Below are 21,319 nucleotides of genomic sequence, written 5' to 3'. Positions count from 1 at the left end.
TTTGCGGATGGATGTGTGTCAGCTGTGGTGTGACATTAGCTCTAAGTCAAATACCATTTCTCTGTGAACAAGTCACACTGCATATCAACATTAATTTAATTATGTTAAACTTCACAGTCTTCATTGTATTAAGCCAAAAGCCAAGGAAAACATATGCTCATTTCTCATCCTTTAACACATTACTCGTGAGTGGAAGAATTCTCAGATTCCTTTCTGCAAAAGACTACTGAGTTCTTAATGAAAATTTCGACTTGTGTTGTAGTTTAATTTAATTTGGAATCAAGAACTGATTCTTCCGATTCTAAATATGAGATATTGTGAGTCATAGAGTAGTCCTAGAACACAACCCTACTCTCTGCCTTGTCTTTCAGTTCAGACAACAAGTGGTGGGTTGAACAGCTGGAAGAACCATATTTACTCACTACTGGAAAATCATTTTATAATTGACAAGATTATTATAAAGAATAAGAAAAGGAGATTTAGTGCAGTAGCATCTCACAGATGCTTTTCCAACAGTCTTCTATGCAACCTTAAAATCACGTGCAGATATTTAAATCTAATTGCTAATTAGTTTAAGGCAATGCATAACCATGGAAAAGGCCAAAAAAAAAAAAATGTTGAATGAGTTTTGGCAGTCTCTCCTTACATTTGGATCGTTAGCCCTTCATGACTGGAGACCTGTGCAAACAAGCTTGGGGTAAAGGAGCCTACTGGCACCATTCATTCTATGGATTAAATGCAAGTTGCTCTGTGGGCCTCTGCCTGAGGCCCCCTCTCTGACAGTGGTCTCACAGTGCAAGTAACTCACATCCTTCTGAAAATGCGTTGATAATTACTGCTTTGTAGGGCAGTGAGCTCACACTATTACACAAGATTAGTGCTGTTCTCAAGAGCTGGCCAGATTGTCTTTCCCGCACAGAGGTTTGCCAGCTAGGAAAATAATGGGCATATTGCCACTTTAACAACTATCAGGAGACCCCAAGTTAGTTTTTCTTCCCTTCAGCATATTCATGTTTGTAGGATCCAACTCCAGGCTGCCAGCATAGGGTAGTGACACCAAAACAAACGGCTCTTTCTCCTTTAAAACAAAGCTGCTCTTTTCTTTTCAGTTGTCGGTCAGCGAATTACCCTGTTCAACTAAAAGACAGCAGCAAAACCATAACCTCCCTTAAAATATAAATAAATAAGGACCCAGACTAGACTAACCTTAAGCAAGTACAAGGATCAGAAGAAGGTTTATCTTTACCTTGCAGGGAAGTCATTTGCCCCTAACAAACAAGACAAAGTTAAATGCCCACTCCCCCTCCAGACTGCAAACAAATGTCTATTGTGTACACCAGCCATCTAGGGATAAAAAAGTCATTTTAAAGTTACCAAATGTTTTGATTTCTGTAATAAGTAGTCTTCAGAGCCTCTTTTCAGATAACCATTTGACCTGTGTTCTGAAAGGCTGGTGCTAACCCCAAGTGGTTATTCTGTTTGTTATTTAATGAAAAGATGGTTTCTTATCGGCGTATGTTTAAAACAGGTACCTGTCCTCTTGGGAATGTGTTTTCTATTTGGAATTTGCTTTCCTACTTCGGCGGTTATCTGCTTGCCCTTGGCATCCAGTGTGTTTGGATTGAATTTTGTAGCTCTGGGAATACAGCAGTGGCCCAGGTGATGAAAAGAGTTTGCACACAAAGAAGTCAGTTCTTACTGCAGGTGTCACGTTTTCATAGCTAATCTAGACAAATTGTTACTGAAAAACAAACTAACTGTGATTCACACTGCAGACATTGCATTTGTGTGCTTGGGTGTTGATCTATGATCTGACCTGTCCTAAGGATTTTAGGTGGATATTACACATTTGGCTTTGGTTCTGATGCAATTTCACCATTGATGTAAATCACCTGATAATTTTAAAAGACAGAATGGAAAAGAATCAACTGCTGTAGGTGAACATTTTAGTCAGAAAGAAAATCCAGATTATAGACAGAATGGACTTCAACAGAATAGAATGCAGTCAGGTTGGTAAATACTGGTTCACTGAGGTCTGTCTGCTTGCAAAGTGTTCTCTTTGTGTTTTCACTCACCAAACTGAAAGAACATATCCCAGACAATCTTTCAATTTTTTTTTTTTTCTACATGGAGTACATAATCACAATTTGGGGGGACGTATTCTAAGTTCTCTTTTGTTAAGTGGTGTAGCTGTTAATTCATAATATGAGAGTAGATACATATCACCACCTAGTGGTCGTATTGTATTTTGTGTTTCAAACCGCATTCGCAGAACTCCACCCAGATACACACAGGAATAATACTATCTGTAAATCAAGTTCCTGTAGCTTTGAGTAGTTTCTAAATTCTAGTATAAATTGCATGATACTGTGATCCTGAAAGTTAAATGTGAAATGAGAGGATTTTTCAAACGCAGCATGAAACTAACACATGTAGTGCTTAGTAAAATCCTAGCAACTAAGGCATATATTAGGACATATCTGTCCGGTGTTTTCACTTTATACACAATAGTAGAACCCTCGAGAAAGTTTTCCTTGGCCAGTTTCCTTGGGAGGTGAACCGAGAGGGCTTTTGCGGGGTTTTTATAAATGAATTTTTTGTTTTTTTTACTGTGAACTAAATTAGCACTGTTTGGAGGAAAAGAGAGTAAGTGAAGAGCAGTGACTGAACCGTTCAAGAGAAAAACTTCCAAATCATAATTTGAAGTTCAGTAAGTTCTCCTGACAATTAAACTAATATATTGTGAATGGCTTGACTAGACACATGTCAAGAATGATTTTTCCCAAAGGGGTGTGTTTGGCAAAATCCATAAAATCTGTACAACATCATCTTTAGTTGGTCATTCAAGGTAATCTAAACTATGGCGAATTTTAAAAAACAAAAGGTGACTGCATCTAAGCTGAAAAATTGTAGATAATATATGGATAGATAGAGAGTTGGAAAGTAGGCCCTTGGCAGTTACAGAGTCAAGATTTGCAGTTTCAGTTATACATGAGATCCTGAAGGTCTGCAGTATGAAAACATTTGTACTTTTTACTCAGGCACAAATTTGAACTGTACCCAATGACTGGCTAGTGTGTAAAAACTCTCGGTGAGCTCTCAAGTCTGTCTATTGGACAGCTCAGTTTTCCCACTGCAAGAAGTAGGTTGCTGTCTACTCTGCTGACCATTTTGGTTGTTCTCTACTGTATTTATGGCAGGAAATTATCTGCTACACAGATGTGTGTTAATAGAAGCATTACCAAGTCTTAGGTCTTAGGCACTTCTTTAATGCCAAGAAGTACTGTATGTGTGTGTGTGTGTGTGTGTGTGTGTGTGTGTGTGAGTCTCAAATTTATGACTCACAAAAATAAGGACTTTAATTTTGTCTAGTGTCTATGAAAATTCTGTCTCTTTTTATTTATATTGTATGATTTAGGAGCCAGTAGAGAGGAAAAGAAATAGAAAGATTCTAAACAAAGACTCTGACTCTTCTGTAGAACCAGTGTTCATTGATTATTTTTTGTGGTTATTTGACCAAGTTAAGGAATTGTGAAATCTCAGTGAAAAGAACTTGAAATGGGTTGAGTATTATAAAGAAGCGCTAGTTATTGATTAGGTTGTGATAAGAACAATTGCTCTTAAAACTTCTTAGTCTTTTGCTCATAGATGAATTTGCTTCTCTGTGTGATGTGCAAGGGCCAGCTGGGACTTGACTGTGACAGCAGTGACTGATACTGGATGGTCTGGTTTCCTTTCTTCAACTGAAAGTAGTGCTAAAGAGGAACCCAAGAAAACTCATTTTTTAACACAAAGAAGGAAAAAAAACTCCTGATTTATTTCTAAGTCTTATCTATTTCTGAAAAACTGCTTTTGTTTTGTTTTGTTTTGAGATGGTGTCTCACTCTTGTTGCCCAGGCTGGACTGCAATGGTATGATCTTTGCTCACTGCAACCTCCGCCTCTCGGGTTCAAGTGATTCTCCTGCCTCAGCCTCTCCAGTAGCTGGAATTACAGGTGCCCGCCATGACACCTGGCTAATTTTTTGTATATTTAGTAGAGACGGGGTTTCACCATGTTGGCCAGGCTAGTCTCGAACTCCTGACTTCAGGTGATCCACCTGCCTCGGCCTCCCATAGCGCTGGGATTATAGTCGTGAGCCACTGCACCTGGCCCTGAAAAACTGATTTTTTTAACCTTTGCAAAAAGGCAGTTATCCATCACTGCATAAGGAAAAGGTCTATTAGTGTACATTACATTTGCATCATCAGTTTGTTTTGTTCATGCTTGTGATGCTAGTTATCTGCTGAGATTTTAGGTCATCGATCATGGCTACCTGGTACGTATTTTAAAAGATAAAAGATATCTCTGAATGACAATTGGGACTTCCTAGACACTGTGTAATTAGAAATTCTCCTTGAACAGATGTAAACCCCATCTGAATTTGGTAGATTGTTGGTAACTTTCAAAAGCAGAGACCTCTCTCCACCCACTATCATCTTTTTTTCCTTGGTATATTGATTGAATTAAGTTGGAGACTTGCAAAGAACTGGGAAGGAGAGAAATAACTCTCCAATCATTCTGAGTGAGAAAAATAGTCAAATTACTCTGAGACGTGTAGAATTGAGGTCACTCTGACGGTTAAGGTTGCTGGCGCGCACAGAAGTCATGTGCACCACAGAAGACCTGCAGGATGAGTCTTCTCTTTTGTGTATTAAATTGTGAGACAGAAATAAATTTTTGACAAATACAGATTATTTGGAACAAAATAATCGAAACATTTAGAGTTCAATAGACTTCGATGAATAGCTTCAGTCTGCTCTGAGTTTTCACCCTCTGTTAGGATTGGTTCACAATGAGTTCTCTAGTTTGTGGAGAGAATCACACTTATTAGCTGTTAGATTTTGTCCAGGGTTTTTTGAATCATTTTATTATTTTGGCAGCTGATTTGCTTGAGTTCAATTGGGGGAAAAAGAAAGAAAAACAATAGCTGAAAAGTGACTGATTCCTGCTTAATTGAAATAGTTGCCCTTTTTGGCAAGTTATTACAGACCTGGAGAACTAGTTAATTAATTGGACTCTAAAAATAAAGCAATTTTATCATATATTATCCATCATTAAGCAGTTATATACTAGATATAAAATAATTATCTCTTAATAAAATGCAAGAAAAATGTGCATCTGAGATGGCTTTCCTCTACATCAACTATTTGCTTTTTTTGTTGTTTGTTTTGAGACGGAGTCTTGCCTGATCCTCCAGGCTGGAGTGCAATGGTACGATCTTGGTTCACTGCAACCCCCGCCGTCCAGGTTCAAGTGATTCTCCTGCCTCAGCCTCCTGAGTAGCTGGGATTACAGGCGCCCGCCACCATGCCCAGCTAATTTTTTGTATTTTTAGTAGAGATGGGGTTTCACTATGTTGGCCAGGCTAGTCTCAAACTCCTGACCTCGTGATCCACCCGCTTCGGCCTGCCAAAATGCTGGGATTACAGGCATGAGAAGTGCTGGGATTACAGGCATGAGACACTGCACCCAGCAACTCTTTGATTTTTATGTCACGATTTCCTCTGCCATCAGAAGAGAGTGAAAATGCAAAGTAATTTTAGGGTTCTCTTACAGGTAGAGTAGTGATCTAATTCTTGTCCCTGGGAGGCAACAAGAGTTTGAGGTATGTAGCTGAACTTGAGTCCCTGAGGCACAGACAAACATGCAAGGGAATGACCAGCATTTATTTTTACCTAAGGGGTTAAAATGAATCTCCCTAACCCATGCTGGCTTCTGGGAATAATTCTTAGTTTACACATTCAGCCCTAGAAGAGGGTTGATCCAGGATAGATCACTCAGGATGTTTGCTCATAATTCCAATTGAAGAACAAAGAAATCCAGATGGGAGGTACTGAGTTTTTCCCTGCTAATTCCAAGAATCTGTATTCCTGTATGTTTGAGATACCATATTGTGCGAGAAGATCTGTTACATTCTTATAACCCATAATTGATTCCCTGAGAAGGGATTCCTTCTTAACATTTAACTTTAGTGAAAAGAAAAGTACATTATTGAAGCTAAAGTTGAATATTTTTTTTAATACTCTCTCCCTGTAAGTAATGTTAAATAAGGCTGTAAAGAATTCAGAAGGACACAAAGAAAGTTGTTAAGAAAACTGGAGTTTTCTTTGCTAAGTCAGTTTGGCAATAACATGAAGCAAAATCAAAGCATCCTAGCCAAGATAAATCTGCACAATGGAATGATCAGATATGAGGTAACAGTGTGACATGCCTGTGGGTATCAGACATTCTTGTAAAAACCACAGATCTAAAATTTAGTCCTGCACCATTAAAACACAGCTCTGCCAAGCAACAACAGGAACACTCATTTTAAGTCATTGCGGCAAGCCAAATGTAATTCTCACCCAAAACAATTAAATCTTTTACCAGAGGCCTGAATCTGGGCAATTTGAGCCCTGAGAATCACTTTAGTGGCATGGAATCCGAATCTCATTTCAGTGTGAAAATGAGATGGTTATTGTTCAGATCAGGAGGAAGTGTCAGCTGCAAAATACAGGGCAGTCAGGTGACTTTAGTAACTTGAAGTGATATTTGTTAAGACTAGATTTAAAAATGATTAGCTAAGAAATTTGTATTTTTTGTGAGAAATGCACATATCATTTTATAAAGTTCATTTTTAGCAATTAGAAAAATAATGCTCACTCTAGAGAACTTGGAAAATATAAAGAGTAAGAATATATAGAATAAAATATTATCTCAGTCTCATATCACTCAGACATAAACTCTGGAAGATTTTGCCACATTTGCTTTTGGTCTTTTATATGCACACACACATGCAAACACAAACATGCACACATACATCCACCCATACACACAGCTGTATCTGAGAGCATGAGTAAACTTTGGATCATTATAATATAATAATTTAACACTTCTTTTACTATCCCCCATTTCTTCATTTATTCTTCAAAGAAAATGTTAAATGGTGATACAATATTCTATTTGTCTGGCTATATCAATTTATCGAACATATGTTTACTCTATAAATTGTTTTCCCTTTACTGCTAATAAACATAGTATTTCATATAAAATGTCATTCACATCTCTGATTATTTTTTAGTACAGAATTTTAGAAGTGGAATTTTGGAGTCCAAAAGCGAGAACTTTTTGAGGCTCCTGATATGCATTGCCAACTGTTTTCCAGAAAGGTTATTTACTTCCACTGGCTATGTCTGTAATTGCCTGTCTCACCTATTTGCTAGCAGCAAGTAGGATGTTTGATTAGGGATTGGTGTGGATTGGGAAGAATGAAACACCCTCTGTGGTTCATTATTTCTAAGTATCAAAACTATTTATTAAACAACTGGCCGGGCACAGTGGCTCAAGCCTGTAATCCCAGCACTTTGGGAGGCCGAGACGGGCGGATCACGAGGTCAGGAGATCGAGACCATCCTGGCTAACACGGTGAAACCCCATCTTTACTAAAAAACACAAAAAAACCAGCCGGGCGAGGTGGCGGGCGCCTGTAGTCCCAGTTACTCGGGAGGCTGAGGCAGGAGAATGGCGTAAACCCAGGAGCCAGAGCTTGCAGTGAGCTGAGATCCGGCCACTGCACTCCAGCCTGGGCAACAGAGCAAGACTCTGTCTCAAATAAATAAATAAATAAATAAATAAATAAATAAATAAACAAACATAAGTATGTGCCAAACATAGTTTCTGGCACTGAGGAGACAGTAATGAGCCAAAGAAACCAAAGCCCTGTCCTCAATGAGTTTACATTCTACTAGGAGAAAAAAATGCAATCAGTGAGTAAATTATATAGGATGTTAGAATATGATAAATGTTATGAAGAAAAAGAAAGTAAGAAAGGGAGATGGGACAGTGTAGGTTGGGACAAAGAATGAGGGAATAATGGACAGTGTACACATAGTATTAGGACGTTGGAAAATTTTCCACCTTTGAGGACATTACTGGTTTCCTGTAAGAGACTAGTTGGAAAGTAAGCTAGAAAATATTGAGCTCCTAAATCCAAATTTAATATTCGGCGAACTCTGGAATCGTTGACCATAGAGAGTACTAAATATAGATTTTGTTAGTTTTAGTGGATTCCTATTCTTTGGTTTTAAATTTTTATCCTACTTTAACTCATTCATTACAAACAACTTAGTTCTGTATCAGCAACAGGCAGAACATGACATATCTCTGCTTTGTTGATTATCTACTAAAGGAGAGTATCAAAAATGTAAAAAGGAGGCTTGGTGAGTGGAGGCTGAGGGATGATGAGGGAAATGAGCAACGAAAAGGAAAATACGGAAAGAATTAGAAAGCCAGTTCAGAGCCAAGGTGAGTTCCTGGTTGCAGGGAGACCTACCAGTCAAGGAGTACTTCAGTGAGTATGGTCCCCTGAGCATCTTTTCCGGGCCATTTGGAGAGTAACACAGTGGGACCATTTAGGCTATAAGTTGGATTTAAATTTGCCTCACTTCTGGATTAGGTTTTCCCCCGAGAAATAAAACCACCCTTCATGCTGTATTTTGGCAAAAAAAAAAAAAAAAAAAAAAAAAACTTCCTTAAGGGTCTCTTGGTTTTTTGCAAGTTTATCACTCTTCAAAGACTCTTTTTTTACATAGCAGTGATCTCTTGTCTCATGTCTTAATTCTGGCAGGATTGAGGAGGACACAATCCAAAAAGACAAAAAGCTAGAAGACTGAAAGGAAAGCAGGTTTTCAAACTTTAGGTCTTTTCACAAATTATTTTATCCAAGATCTAAGTTTTTTTTTTTTTTTTTACCATATTTAAAAGTTTTGAAAACCACTTGTTCTGAGAAGAAAGATTACAGACATCCTCTAGTATATTAATTATACTGTTTTGGTTTTAACTAGAGTTTATTGGTATACAAATCTCAATTTCATAGGTAGGAGGAAAAGATTTAAAACACAAAAGAAACATTTGGTATTGAAAACACTGCAGATAGCTAAGTATAGTACTTTGGGTAAATACAGTAAAATGGATCAGACATATTATATATTTTAAAAGACATAAAAATAGTGATGGTGCTGTTGGGAATAAGTAGGTAGTAAGAGTAGTTGGACCCTCCTTTTTTTTCATTTTTGCATTCACTGATGCTCTGAATTGAGAATAGTTGCCTTAAATCTTATATACACTTTAATCTCTAACTTTCTCTTTGCCAAACAAAGTCACTTAACTTATTGTCTCAAACCATAAACTTACTTTAAACTTAATTCAAGGAAAGACTAACAGATCTGTAGGCCCAGAAAAGACAGTCATATTAGCCATTGTCACATAAATTTAAATCTGTATTTCTAGCATGTTTTGGAAGTTTGTCACCACTAATGTTGTCATGCTAGACATGATAAAGCATGAGAGTAGGCAAAGCATGGTGAGAAAGTGATGCTCAAATTGACCCAGAAAGGCGCTGAACAAACAAACTTGTCTCATACCACATTCTAGTTAAGAGGACCCAGGACTGGGAAACTGGTCTCTTATTTATAGGGCAATATTATTTTCGTCTTATCAAAGTTTGTTATTTTTGAATAGGCACAGCGACTATGTTTTTTACACAATTATTATTGCCAGGGAGGCAATCTTTTAAGTAACAAAGAAATGAACCTAAACCAGAGAGTCCTGGGTGCGTAATATCTCTAAGGTCCAAATAATTCCCTATTATGCTGGATTGTGGTAACAGATAATGCATATTAAGTACCTAGAAAAGGGCTTCATCTATTGTAGATGCTAAATGAATGACACATATGATGGAAGGCAAAAGATATTTCCAATTGTATATTATTGCTCAGAGTAGGATATATATATATATATATATATATATACACACACACACACACACACGTATATATAAAGGTAACCAGCAGAGAAATGTCAAACCCATAAAATCCTTTTCAATGATCTCAACATACATTTCACAAAAAAAAATCTATGGTAAGATCTACTTTTGAAGGCGTATCTTTTTATATCAATATGCATAAATGTCATAAATGTTTCCACTAAAAACATTTCATATTAAATCATAAAGGACAACTCAACTGTATGGTACAGATAAGAATCACATCTAAAACAAACTAGCTCTGAAAAGTTGTATATAAAATGATTAGCATAGGTATGTCAGATAAATACAAAAAATAAATATTGCAACTATCTCAACTTTTTTAACCAAATAGATGAATTTGGGTGAAAAGCAATTACAATAAATGAGACAAAGGTACTTTATAGTAGTAAAGATAAGAAAAGACAGGCTGAAAATTCAATTGAACTATCATCACAATTATATAAATTTATATGTGCACATAAGAGGTAGAAGAAAACAAGATTAAAATGATGAGATTTTTTTTCTCTAGTTCTACTTCCATTAATTTTATTGAATTAATAATATGATGAAATTTCCTAAATTGAGGGTTGATTATATATTTAGAAATCTAGAATAACTAGACCAAAATTTCTCAATGATATCTCATTGCCAAATTGTAGACATTTGTTGAATTAAAGACTTTGAGACACATATATTTTCTACTCACAGTTTAAGTCTTTTTCTTTACCACCAAAATAATTTCAGCTATATGAAACAACAGAAATTGTTGAGTCTATTCCAATTAGATTGTGATATAATACCGTCGTTGCTCTTATGTTACTATTTGACTAGCAAGTAGTTACCTTCTCCCTCCATTTTGACAGCAATACGAGAATTGGAGGCCCAACCAGCCAGACAGCTTCTTTTCTGCTGGAGAAGACTGTGTTGTAATCATTTGGCATGAGAATGGCCAGTGGAATGATGTTCCCTGCAATTACCATCTCACCTATACGTGCAAGAAAGGAACAGGTAATGATTACTCCGTTAATAATGTGTACTTAATCTTCATTTCAGTTATAAAGATAATTCAGGAATTTGTGATTCAAATTCATTGTTTGAGACCTAAACTGGGTATGTCCATGGATGTCATCTCTCGTTGCTCTGGAATAGTTCACTCTTCCAAAACGATTGAAAAGTTTGTTTTCAGCAATGTTCTCACCTTAGATTTCAGGTCCTTAAAGATAACAACGTGGCATTAATGTAGGAATGCTGCCTGGTAATATCTTTAAGAAGAACAACTGCCAGCCCAAAGGACAATAGACCTTTTTATTTTTATTTATTTATTGTTATTATTATTATTACTTTTTGAGATGGAGTCTCTCTCTGTCATCAGGCTGGAGATCTTGGCTGGGTGGTGGGATCTTGGCTCACTGCAACCTCTGCCTCCCGGTTCAAGCAATTCTCCTGCCTCCGCCTCCCAAGTAGCTGGGACTATAGGTGTGCACCACCACACCCAGCTAATTTTTGTATTTTTAGTAGAGATAGGGTTTCACCGTGTTAGCCAGGATGGTCTCGATCTCTTGACCTTGTAATCTGCCAGCCTCGGCCTCCCAAAGTGCTGGGATTACAGGTGTGAGCCACCGCTCCTGACAGAATTCTTTTTTTTATTTTGATGAGTAGAACATTACAAAATAAAATACTTGTCTATATTTTTAAAATCTAGATGTCTAGCTTTTTTAAGAAATAAGAAGACCTGGTACCATGTGACCCATATTCAAGTTTGTCAGTGGTTTCAAGTACTAGAGCTGAGAACCACTGCCCTCCCTTGGTTGGGGCTGCAATCTCCATTTATTGCAGTCCTCATTGAGTCCTTCCTTTGTTTTATGTGAGTCTGTGCCCCAATCCTGAAAGACACAATCCCAAATGCCATAATCCTAAATGCTGAAATCCCAAAGGATTAAAAGCCTGAAAATAGAGTTCTGGAAAAAAACAAAGTTTAAAGACATTTATTTTAAAGAGAAAAAAATTTTAAGACATTTATTTACATTTTAAAATGATGATTTATTAGAGAAACATATAAAAACATGACAGCGTGCTTCATAAGCCACTTTAGACAATAAAATAAATAGACAATAAAAACATACATATATTTTCAAGCATAAGCACTCAGGTATACTAATGGCAGTTGGGGAAAACCCAAAATGTATGAACGCACATCACTCTGGTTGTAATTATGTGCACCAGCTTTATAACGGTGGTCATGTGAAATACTATGATGAACAACAAATCTTTTCACAAGATTGATAAAAAACTGAGATGGGTTACCACCGCATGTTCAGTCGCTCAAAGAGCCAAGATCTTGAGAAATCTTATCTTTCATAAATGGAGATGTACAAAAGAACATCTCTTCATTTATTGAGGAAGTGTCAACCTTTTTATGTTGAGAACCAAGGAAGGAAGCTGAAGCCAGTAGTGTAACTCTCAGTCTGAGACCGAAAGCCTCAAGACCTGGGGGGCCTCTGGTGTGTAAGTCCTGGAATCCAAAGGCCAGTGAGCCTGGAATTCTGATGTCCGTGGTGGCAGAAGTCTGTCCCAGCTCTCAGAGAAAGACCAGCTCACCTTCTGTATCTGTTCTCTCTGGGCCCTTGGTTGATTGGATGATGCCCATCAACAATGAGGGCAGATCTTCCCCACCTCATCCACTCACACTGACACATTAATCTTCTCTGGAAATACCCTGAGACATGCCCCAAATAATGCTTTCTTAGGTTTCTAGATATTCCTTAATCCAGTCATGTTGACACCTAAAATTAAGTCCACAAGTCTACCCCTTGCAGCTTGGCACCCACATGCATCTTGTTAAACCATTATTTAAATTTCCAAATAAAGACAATGACAAGGTAATATAATGATTCCTCCTGACATGATATAACTATCCTGCATACAACCAAAGATGCACTAATCCCTTCCCTAGAATTTGGCTTTCAGGATTTCAACATATTTCAGAATTATGATTTTGGGGACTTTAGATGTTGGGGATTTTAACCTCTACGGATTTTGGTCTTTAGGAATTTCAAAATTTGGGATTATGACTTTTGAGATTGTATCTTTTGGGATTATAATTGGCACTGTTTTTTTGCCAATTATAGGCATTTGAGTTTTTTAATCATTCCCTTAGAAAGCATTTGAGTTTTTTAATCATTCCCTTAGAAGTTTATTTTATGCTTGTAAACTATGGAACACAAATGCCATCCTTATATCTGTAGTTGAATATTTATAAGATAAAACAAGAACATGTGTAATGTAAATTTTATGAGAATTGTTTAGTTAACATTAAACAGAAAGTATTTTAAAAGCTAATTTTTTAAAAGGTGTGTTTATCATTGGCCAATTTCTAAAGCACGCTGTACAGACTTTTTCCCTAAACAAATAGAAATTCTGTAAAATATTTTAACCTGTTTGCAATTAATAATGGTGTTATCACATGAATATTTAGCCCCTAGACCCAGACTTTTACCCACTTCAAATAAGAGTACAAAGTACAAATACAAAATATAAACCTATTTGATTCATTTGTCTTTGGATACAAAAATAATAAAAGTAAAAATCACACTCTATAAACATTTTAGTAAAGATTTAAACCCCAATAATGAGAAATTCTATTAGAAGAAAGAGAACACTAACATACACAAAGCCTGAGTCTCATGAAAGTCAGCTGTTAGCAATGAGTACGTTACTCTGCTATTTTCTCACCCGAGGTAGAACGTATTCTCAATACCTTTTCTACATGAGAAGCTTTCCTGACCACATCCCTTACTTCAGCACCTCTGCGATGGGATTCGTAAAAATAGCAAATCAAGTATTTTCTGTTTTTCTTTTTCCAGCATAGAAAACTTTACTAAATTGTTCGTCTCTGTCCAAATGTCATGTTTGCCATTTGTCTCCAAATGGTTCCCGGAGTCATACTTTTCATTTTATGATTTATACATTCTTACATTTCCTATTTTATTTTTTCCTATAGCAGGGTTTCTCAACAGCAGAGCTATTGACATTTTTGGTCAGATAATTCTTTATTTTAAGAGGCTATCCTGTGCATTAAAGCATGTTTAGCATAATCCCTGCCCTTTGCATACTACATGTCAGTAGCAATTTTACATCCCCTCTGCCTTGTAAAAGGCAAACATGTTTCTAGACATTGCCATATGTCTCCAGAAGAGGTAAACTGCTCCACGTTGAGAACCACTACCCTATACCAAAAAAGATTCACAAAAACACCATGATTGTTTACATTTCCCAATGGAGAACAAATTTTATAAAATACTGATTCTACCTCATTAAAGAAGAAGAAGAAAAAAACCCACTATTTTTGTATTTTATCTCCCCTACTCACTGATTTTTATATTTGTGCAGTCAACTCTTTGCTAATCAGTACTTTGGGGAAGTTTGGAAATGTTTATAGGCTTTTTAAAAAGATACCCTTTTCTGTTTTTAGATATTTTAAACCTATAGACCTATGTAGTTCTCCTTTTAATTAACTATTAAATACTTGCAAAGAATTATAATATATATACAAAAGGCATATTTTTAAAAAGAACACCTCAATGCATACTATCCATACATCTATGGAATATCCTGTGGGTTCCTCTCAATCCCATCCATTTACTTCTCAACTCCCACCGAGATAATGACTTAATTCCCTTGCTTTTCCCTTTTCTATTATGATATACACTTGTTTCACTAAACAATAAATTATTTAGTTTTTTACATTTTTGAACTTTAAATAAGTGGAATCATACTATATATATTCTGTGCTTTGCTCTTTTTTTGTTCAGCATTATGTTTGTGAGATTTATTCATGTTGATGCATGTAGTGGCATGTTCTTTGTTTTCGTTTCTGTATTGTATTGCTTGTATGACTATACAACATTTTACTTATCAATTCTCCTGTCAGTGGACACTTGAGTTATATTCAGTGTTTTTGCTTTTATAAATAATGTTTCTATGAACATTCTTGAACTTCTTCTTGGTCAACTTTTGTGAGTTTCTGTAAGATATATTTCCAGGAGTGAAGTTGCTGAGTCATAGGATATATGTACCATAAAATCTACTTTAAAAAGCCAAATTTTTTTCCAAAGTGGTGGTACCAATTTTCACTCCCACCAACAATCTGTGATAGATCCTGTTGCTCTACATCTTCTCCAGCATTTGGCACTATTGGACTTTGAAATTTTTGCCAATCTGGTGGGTATAAAATGTAATCTCTTGTGACTTAATTCACATTTTTTGATACGTCTCTCTGAATATCTTTTCATATATTTATCAATCACCTGAAGCTCTACTTTTGTAAAGTTTCTGTTCATATCTTTTGGTTATTTTTGAAAATTGTTTACTTATAATCTTATACATACTAATTTGTAGGAGTTCTTTTTATATTCTGGTTACTAATCCCTTGACAATTTTATATGTTGCAAATATGTTCTCCCAGTTTGTCACTTGAGTTCACCCTTACCTAAAATTTTCTGATGAACAGAATTCTTAATTTTATTGATGTTTTTTCCTTTATGATCTAATCTTTTTTGTATTTTAAGAAATCTTTACCTACTGATAACCTACAGGTCACATTGGCAGGCTTCCAAATTAATCCACCTGGGGGAGGTCTTATGATTCATGGCTTACATCCTGTCCCTGAGTAAACAGTTTTATCGTGAGTTCCTCAAATCTTATCATGAATTCCTTAAACTGTTGACATACTGATTAATATGTAGCCTACTGACACTGGAAAAACACTGATTTGTTTGTGAATCATGAGGTTTTACTGATTGTTTTGCACATAGAGCATTTTAGCTTGTATTTTGTAGTCTGTAGCCAATGATTATAACCTCTGTCTTGTACCCTCCAATGAAAATCACAACTCGGGTCTGAGGAGTTGGCCTCCCTTCTGAACTTCCCCATAAAAGCCTTCCAACCTGTAGCAGATTCTGGAATATGCCCAACTTTGTGGTGTGTCTTCCCAGGTAGATCCTCGCATTTCGCTTCCAATAAACCTTTATCAAATTATTTCTGCCTCAACAGCCTTAATTTTGGTTGACACTATCCTGAAGTCATAAAGATATTCTATAGTTTCTAAATGTTTTATAGTTTTGCCTTTTGTGTTTATATATTTCAACCATCTAGAATTTATTTTTAATGTATTCTCTGAAGTACAGAACCAAGTTTATTTTTTTCCGTATGAATACACAAGTGTTCAAATGAAAAGACTATACTTTCCCTCTGCTCTGCCGTGTTGCCTCTTTCAAATATCAAGCATATGTGTATAAATCTGTTTCTGGTCTATTTTCCTGTCCTTGCCAATACCACACTCACTGAATTATTTTAGCTTTTTAATAAGTCTTCATATTTAGTTTCAGAAGAAATCTATACAATTATTTCCTCAAAAGTATAAAAATGACTTCAAATTTGTTAGCACCAAATCAAGTATATTGAATTATTGAATTGATCATTTTTAACCTTCTCTATCACTTTGGTCTTATTCCATCTGATACTTGCTATTATCTGGACCCTAGTATAGGCTTTTCATATTGCAATAAAAGAAGTGTGCACCATGGAATACGATGCAGCCATAAAAAAGAATGAGATCATGTCCCTTTTGGGAACATGGATGGAGCCGGAGGTCATCATCCTTAGCAAGCTAACACAAGAACAGAAAACCAAATGCTGCATGTTTTCACTTACATGTGAGAGCTAAACAATGAGAACATGGGGACACAAAGAAGGGAAGGACAGACACTGGGGCCTACTTGAGGGTGGAGGGTGTGAGAAGGGAGAAGATTAGAAAAATAACTATTGGGTATTAGGCTTAGTACCCGGGTGACAAAATAATCTGTAAAACAAACCCCTGTGACATGAGTTTAGCAATATAACAAGCCTGTGCATTTACCCCTGAACTTAAAAGTTAAAAAAGAAAATTGTGCAGGTATCCAGATTGAGGTCAAGCGGAGGTAAATTAGAAGGTCAAACATTTAAATTAAACCAAAATTTGTCATTGCAAAAGAATATGGTTGTAAACAGTCTTCTGAATATGCAAATATATTTAATAACTGTAAACTTTTAATATTAGAATGTTGGCATTCAAATGTTTGGTACCAAGGTTTCTGATAATCATTTTCCCACTGAATATTTACAATATTTCATGAGAGAATGCGGCATGTTTTTGTGGGCCTGTGGTGTCAGAATTCTTAAACAATAGAAATTTCCACTTAGGGAAAATTATATTTAAGTTACATTCATATTAAAGAGATATAGGAAAATACAATAATTTAATCAAAGTTGATTTTTTTAAAGTATATCATTTAAAATAAGTGTGCTAATGTTGAATAAAACTATGTTAACACAAATTCAATTAAATCAATATTCCAAGTTTTTGAATTTTAAAATGAAGATATTTCTTTTACTTCTACTTCTTTTTTTGTTACTTATATTATTGCTGTTTATTGATATTTATAATTTTTCATTGTAAATTTAAAATGATGGTTAAGAATTCCAAGCTTTACCCTCATTTACCTGTCTCAAGGGTTTAAATTTATATTCATTAAGGTATTTATGACATTCAGGCATGAATATTACGGTCTCTTTTTCTTGTACCAATACAGAAGACAAAAAAGAGCAAATAAACGTAAATGGAACCAAAAGATATTTGTATTTAGGAGTCTTTGTCCATATTTAAAAACTATAATGTTATTGTAGATTGTAAGGTTTTTGTTTGTTTGTTTTGTTTTGTTTTGTTTTTTGAGATGGAGTCTCGCTCTGTCTCCAGGCTGGAGTGCAGTGGCACAATCTTGGCTCAACGCAACCTCTGGCTCCTGGGTTCAAGTGATTCTCCTGCCTCAGCCTCCCATGTAGTTGGGACTACAGGTGCCCACCACCACTCCCGGCTAATTTTTTGTATTTTTAGTAGAGATGGGGTTTCACCATGTTGGCCAGGATGGTCTTAATCTCTTGACCTTGTGATCCACCCCCCTTGGCCTCCCAAAGTGCTGGGATTACAGGTGTGAGCCACCATGACCGGCCTGTAGATTGTAAGTTTCTATAAGGAGGTAATAGTAATAGTTAAATTCATTATTGTCCCAATGAAGGTAATTAACAAATAAAAACTTACGGATGGTGATGAAGACAATATGCTTTTTAATTTGGAATTTTCGTCAGAAAAGTGGCCCTTCCAGAGGGGTAGATGAATGTATGACCATTTAGCCCTATGGTTGTTTAATAAAACAAATTTCAAGATGGCATAATCTGAGATTTAAAGTAGGCCCAGAGCCTCAACATTAAATTTTTTTCTTGAAAAATTTCATATTCTTAATTCTGAAAGATTGCTTTTGATGAAGTTGCTTACTTTGCTACCATAAAGAAAGAGAGAAAAATAAGAGACTCATATTAGCTGAAATACTTAGATTATTTGGAAGTAACCCAATTTGCTTTCCTTTAGTTGCTTGCGGCCAGCCCCCTGTTGTAGAAAATGCCAAGACCTTTGGAAAGATGAAACCTCGTTATGAAATCAACTCCCTGATTAGATACCACTGCAAAGATGGTTTCATTCAACGTCACCTTCCAACCATCCGGTGCCTAGGAAATGGAAGATGGGCTATACCTAAAATTACCTGCATGAACCGTAAGTGGTCCTTTAGAAAGAATGGACTACCGTGCTATAACAACTACTAGACACCTTCATTTTACGGCTGTGGTATCGGCAGTTTAGGGTATGGAGCAAGTAATATTGTTGTGTTTTCTTTTTTTCTTTCTTTCCTTCCATGTAGCATCTGCATACCAAAGGACTTATTCTATGAAATACTTTAAAAATTCCTCATCAGCAAAGGACAATTCAATAAATACATCCAAACATGATCATCGTTGGAGCCGGAGGTGGCAGGAGACGAGGCGCTGATCCCTAAAATGGCGAACATGTGTTTTCATCATTTCAGCCAAAGTCCTAACTTCCTGTGCCTTTCCTATCACCTCGAGAAGTAATTACCAGTTGGTTTGGATTTTTGGACCACCGTTCAGTCATTTTGGGTTGCCGTGCTCCCAAAACATTTTAAATGAAAGTATTGGCATTCAAAAAGACAGCAGACAAAATGAAAGAAAATGAGAGCAGAAAGTAAGCATTTCCAGCCTATCTAATTTCTTTAGTTTTCTATTTGCCTCCAGTGCAGTCCATTTCTTAATGTAAACCAGCCTACTGTACTATTTAAAATGTTCAATTTCAGCACCGATGGCCATGTAAATAAGATGATTTAATGTTGATTTTAATCCTGTATATAAAATAAAAAGTCACAATGAGTTTGGGCATATTTAATGATGATTATGGAGCCTTAGCGGTCTTTAATCATTGGTTCGGCTGCTTTTATGTAGTTTAGGCTGGAAATGGTTTCACTTGCTCTTTGACTGTCAGCAAGATTGAAGATGGCTTTTCCTGGACAGCTAGAAAACACAAAATCTTGTAGGTCATTGCACCCATCTCAGCCATAGGTGCAGTTTGCTTCTACATGATGCTAAAGGCTGCAAATGGGATCCTGATGGAACTAGGGACTCCAATGTGGAACTCTTCTTTGCTGCATTCCTTTTTCTTCACTTACAAGAAAGGCCTGAATGGAGGACTTTTCTGTAACCAGGAGCATTTTTTAGGGGTCAAAGTGCTAATAATTAACTCAACCAGGTCTACTTTTTAATGGCTTTCATAAAACTAACTCGTAAGGTTACCGATCAACGCATTTCATATGGATATAGACCTAGGGCTCTGGAGGGTGGGGGATTGTTAAAACAACACACATGCAAAAAAAAAAAAAAAAAAAGAAATTTTGTATATATAACCATTTTAATCTTTTATAAAGTTTTGAATGTTCATGTATGAATGCTGCAGCTGTGAAGCATACATAAATAAATGAAGTAAGCCATACTGATTTAATTTATTGGATGTTATTTTCCCTAAGACCTGAAAATGAACATAGTATGCTAGTTATTTTTCAGTGTTAGCCTTTTACTTTCCTCACACAATTTGGAATCATATAATATAGGTACTTTGTCCCTGATTAAATAATGTGATGGATAGAATGCATCAAGTGTTTATTACGAAAAGAGTGGAAAAGTATATAGCTTTTAGCAAATGGTGTTTGCCCATTCTAAGAAAGGAGCGAATACATAGAAATAGTGTGGGCATTTCTTCCTGTTAGGTGGAGTGTATGTGTTGACATTTCTCCCCATCTCTTCCCACTCTGTTTTCTCCCCATTATTTGAATAAAGTGACTGCTGAAGATGACTTTGAATCCTTATCCACTTAATTTAATGTTTAAAGAAAAACCTGTAATGGAAATTAAGACTCTTTCCCTAATTTCAGTTTAGAGCAACTTGAAGAAGAGTAGACAAAAAATAAAATGCACATAGAAAAAGAGAAAAAGGGCACCCAGAGATTGGCCCAATATTGATTCTTTTTTATAAAACCTCTTTGGCTTAGAAGGAATGACTCTAGCTACAATAATACACAGTATGTTTAAGCAGGTTCCCTTGGTTGTTGCATTAAATGTAATCCACCTTTAGGTATTTTAGAGCACAGAACAACACTGTGTTGATCTATTAGGTTTCTATTTTTCTTTTCTCATTACAATGCACATAATACTTTCCTGTATTTATATCATAACGTGTATAGTGTAAAATGTGAATGACTTTTTTTTGTGAATGAAAATCTAAAATCTTTGTAACTTTTTATATCTGCTTTTGTTTCACCAAAGAAACCTAAAATCCTTCTTTTACTACACTGTGACTGGTCTGGTTATTTACAACTTTAAATCCTAATGTGCACCAACATTTTTACATTCTGGTTCCATCATGGAGAGCAAGCTTCTAGCCTGGATGAAATGATTCTGTGGCAAGCAAAGAAATGATTATATATATACCCGCAAAAGTTGCGGTAATAATTCTGATAATGTTTTTATCTGAATACTATGTATTAATTTCAAATATGAAAAATATGCAATGGAAAAAGTGATAGCTCACATCACAGAAATCTTCCTAGGAACGAAGGCAAGTGTTTCACACGTAATATATCACAACAAGCTTATGAAACAGGGGTCATCATTACTGATTGATGAGGGATCGGGCATAGAGGGCTCATTATTTGTCCAAAGTCATGCAGTTAGTGTGTAGCAGAAGCAGGAAATCCCTACAGCCTACACAGCATTTCTAAGAAAAATATAAAATATTATATCCCTGATTGTTACACATTTAAGGGGTTAATTTACTGGTGAGGAAATCATATGCAAATAATTATCAGAAACTGTCAAAAATATAAAGTTATCATCCATTCAGATATCCATCCATTCCTTCAGTTTTCATTCATTCATTATTTAAGTATTTAATGTGTGCCAGGCACTGTAATAGGCTCTGAAGATTCACCAGTGAATGAGGTAGACAGGATTTTGCCTACATAAAGTTTTTATACTGGCTGCATCCCATTGAAATTATCATA

General features: G+C 35.9%; 1 protein-coding gene across 3 annotated transcripts in view; it reads left to right on the top strand.

Moving 5' to 3' along the window:
- The window catches only part of LOC105475040 (versican), a 110,687-nt gene extending 90,079 nt beyond the window's left edge, over positions 1–20,608 (top strand). For all 3 annotated transcript variants that reach the window (XM_011729980.3, XM_011729978.3, XM_011729979.3), the window contains 3 exons: positions 10,689–10,833; positions 18,287–18,469; positions 18,615–20,608. In XM_011729980.3, the coding sequence (XP_011728282.2) occupies positions 10,689–10,833; positions 18,287–18,469; positions 18,615–18,742 (456 nt within the window). In that variant the 3' untranslated portion in view covers positions 18,743–20,608. The remainder of the gene's footprint in view (positions 1–10,688; positions 10,834–18,286; positions 18,470–18,614) is intronic.
- Positions 20,609–21,319: the final 711 nt, after the last annotated feature.

This window comes from Macaca nemestrina, chromosome 6 (genome assembly GCF_043159975.1).
Source record: "Macaca nemestrina isolate mMacNem1 chromosome 6, mMacNem.hap1, whole genome shotgun sequence".
Lineage (NCBI taxonomy): Eukaryota > Metazoa > Chordata > Mammalia > Primates > Cercopithecidae > Macaca > Macaca nemestrina.
This window is presented reverse-complemented; position numbering and strand designations above follow the sequence as displayed.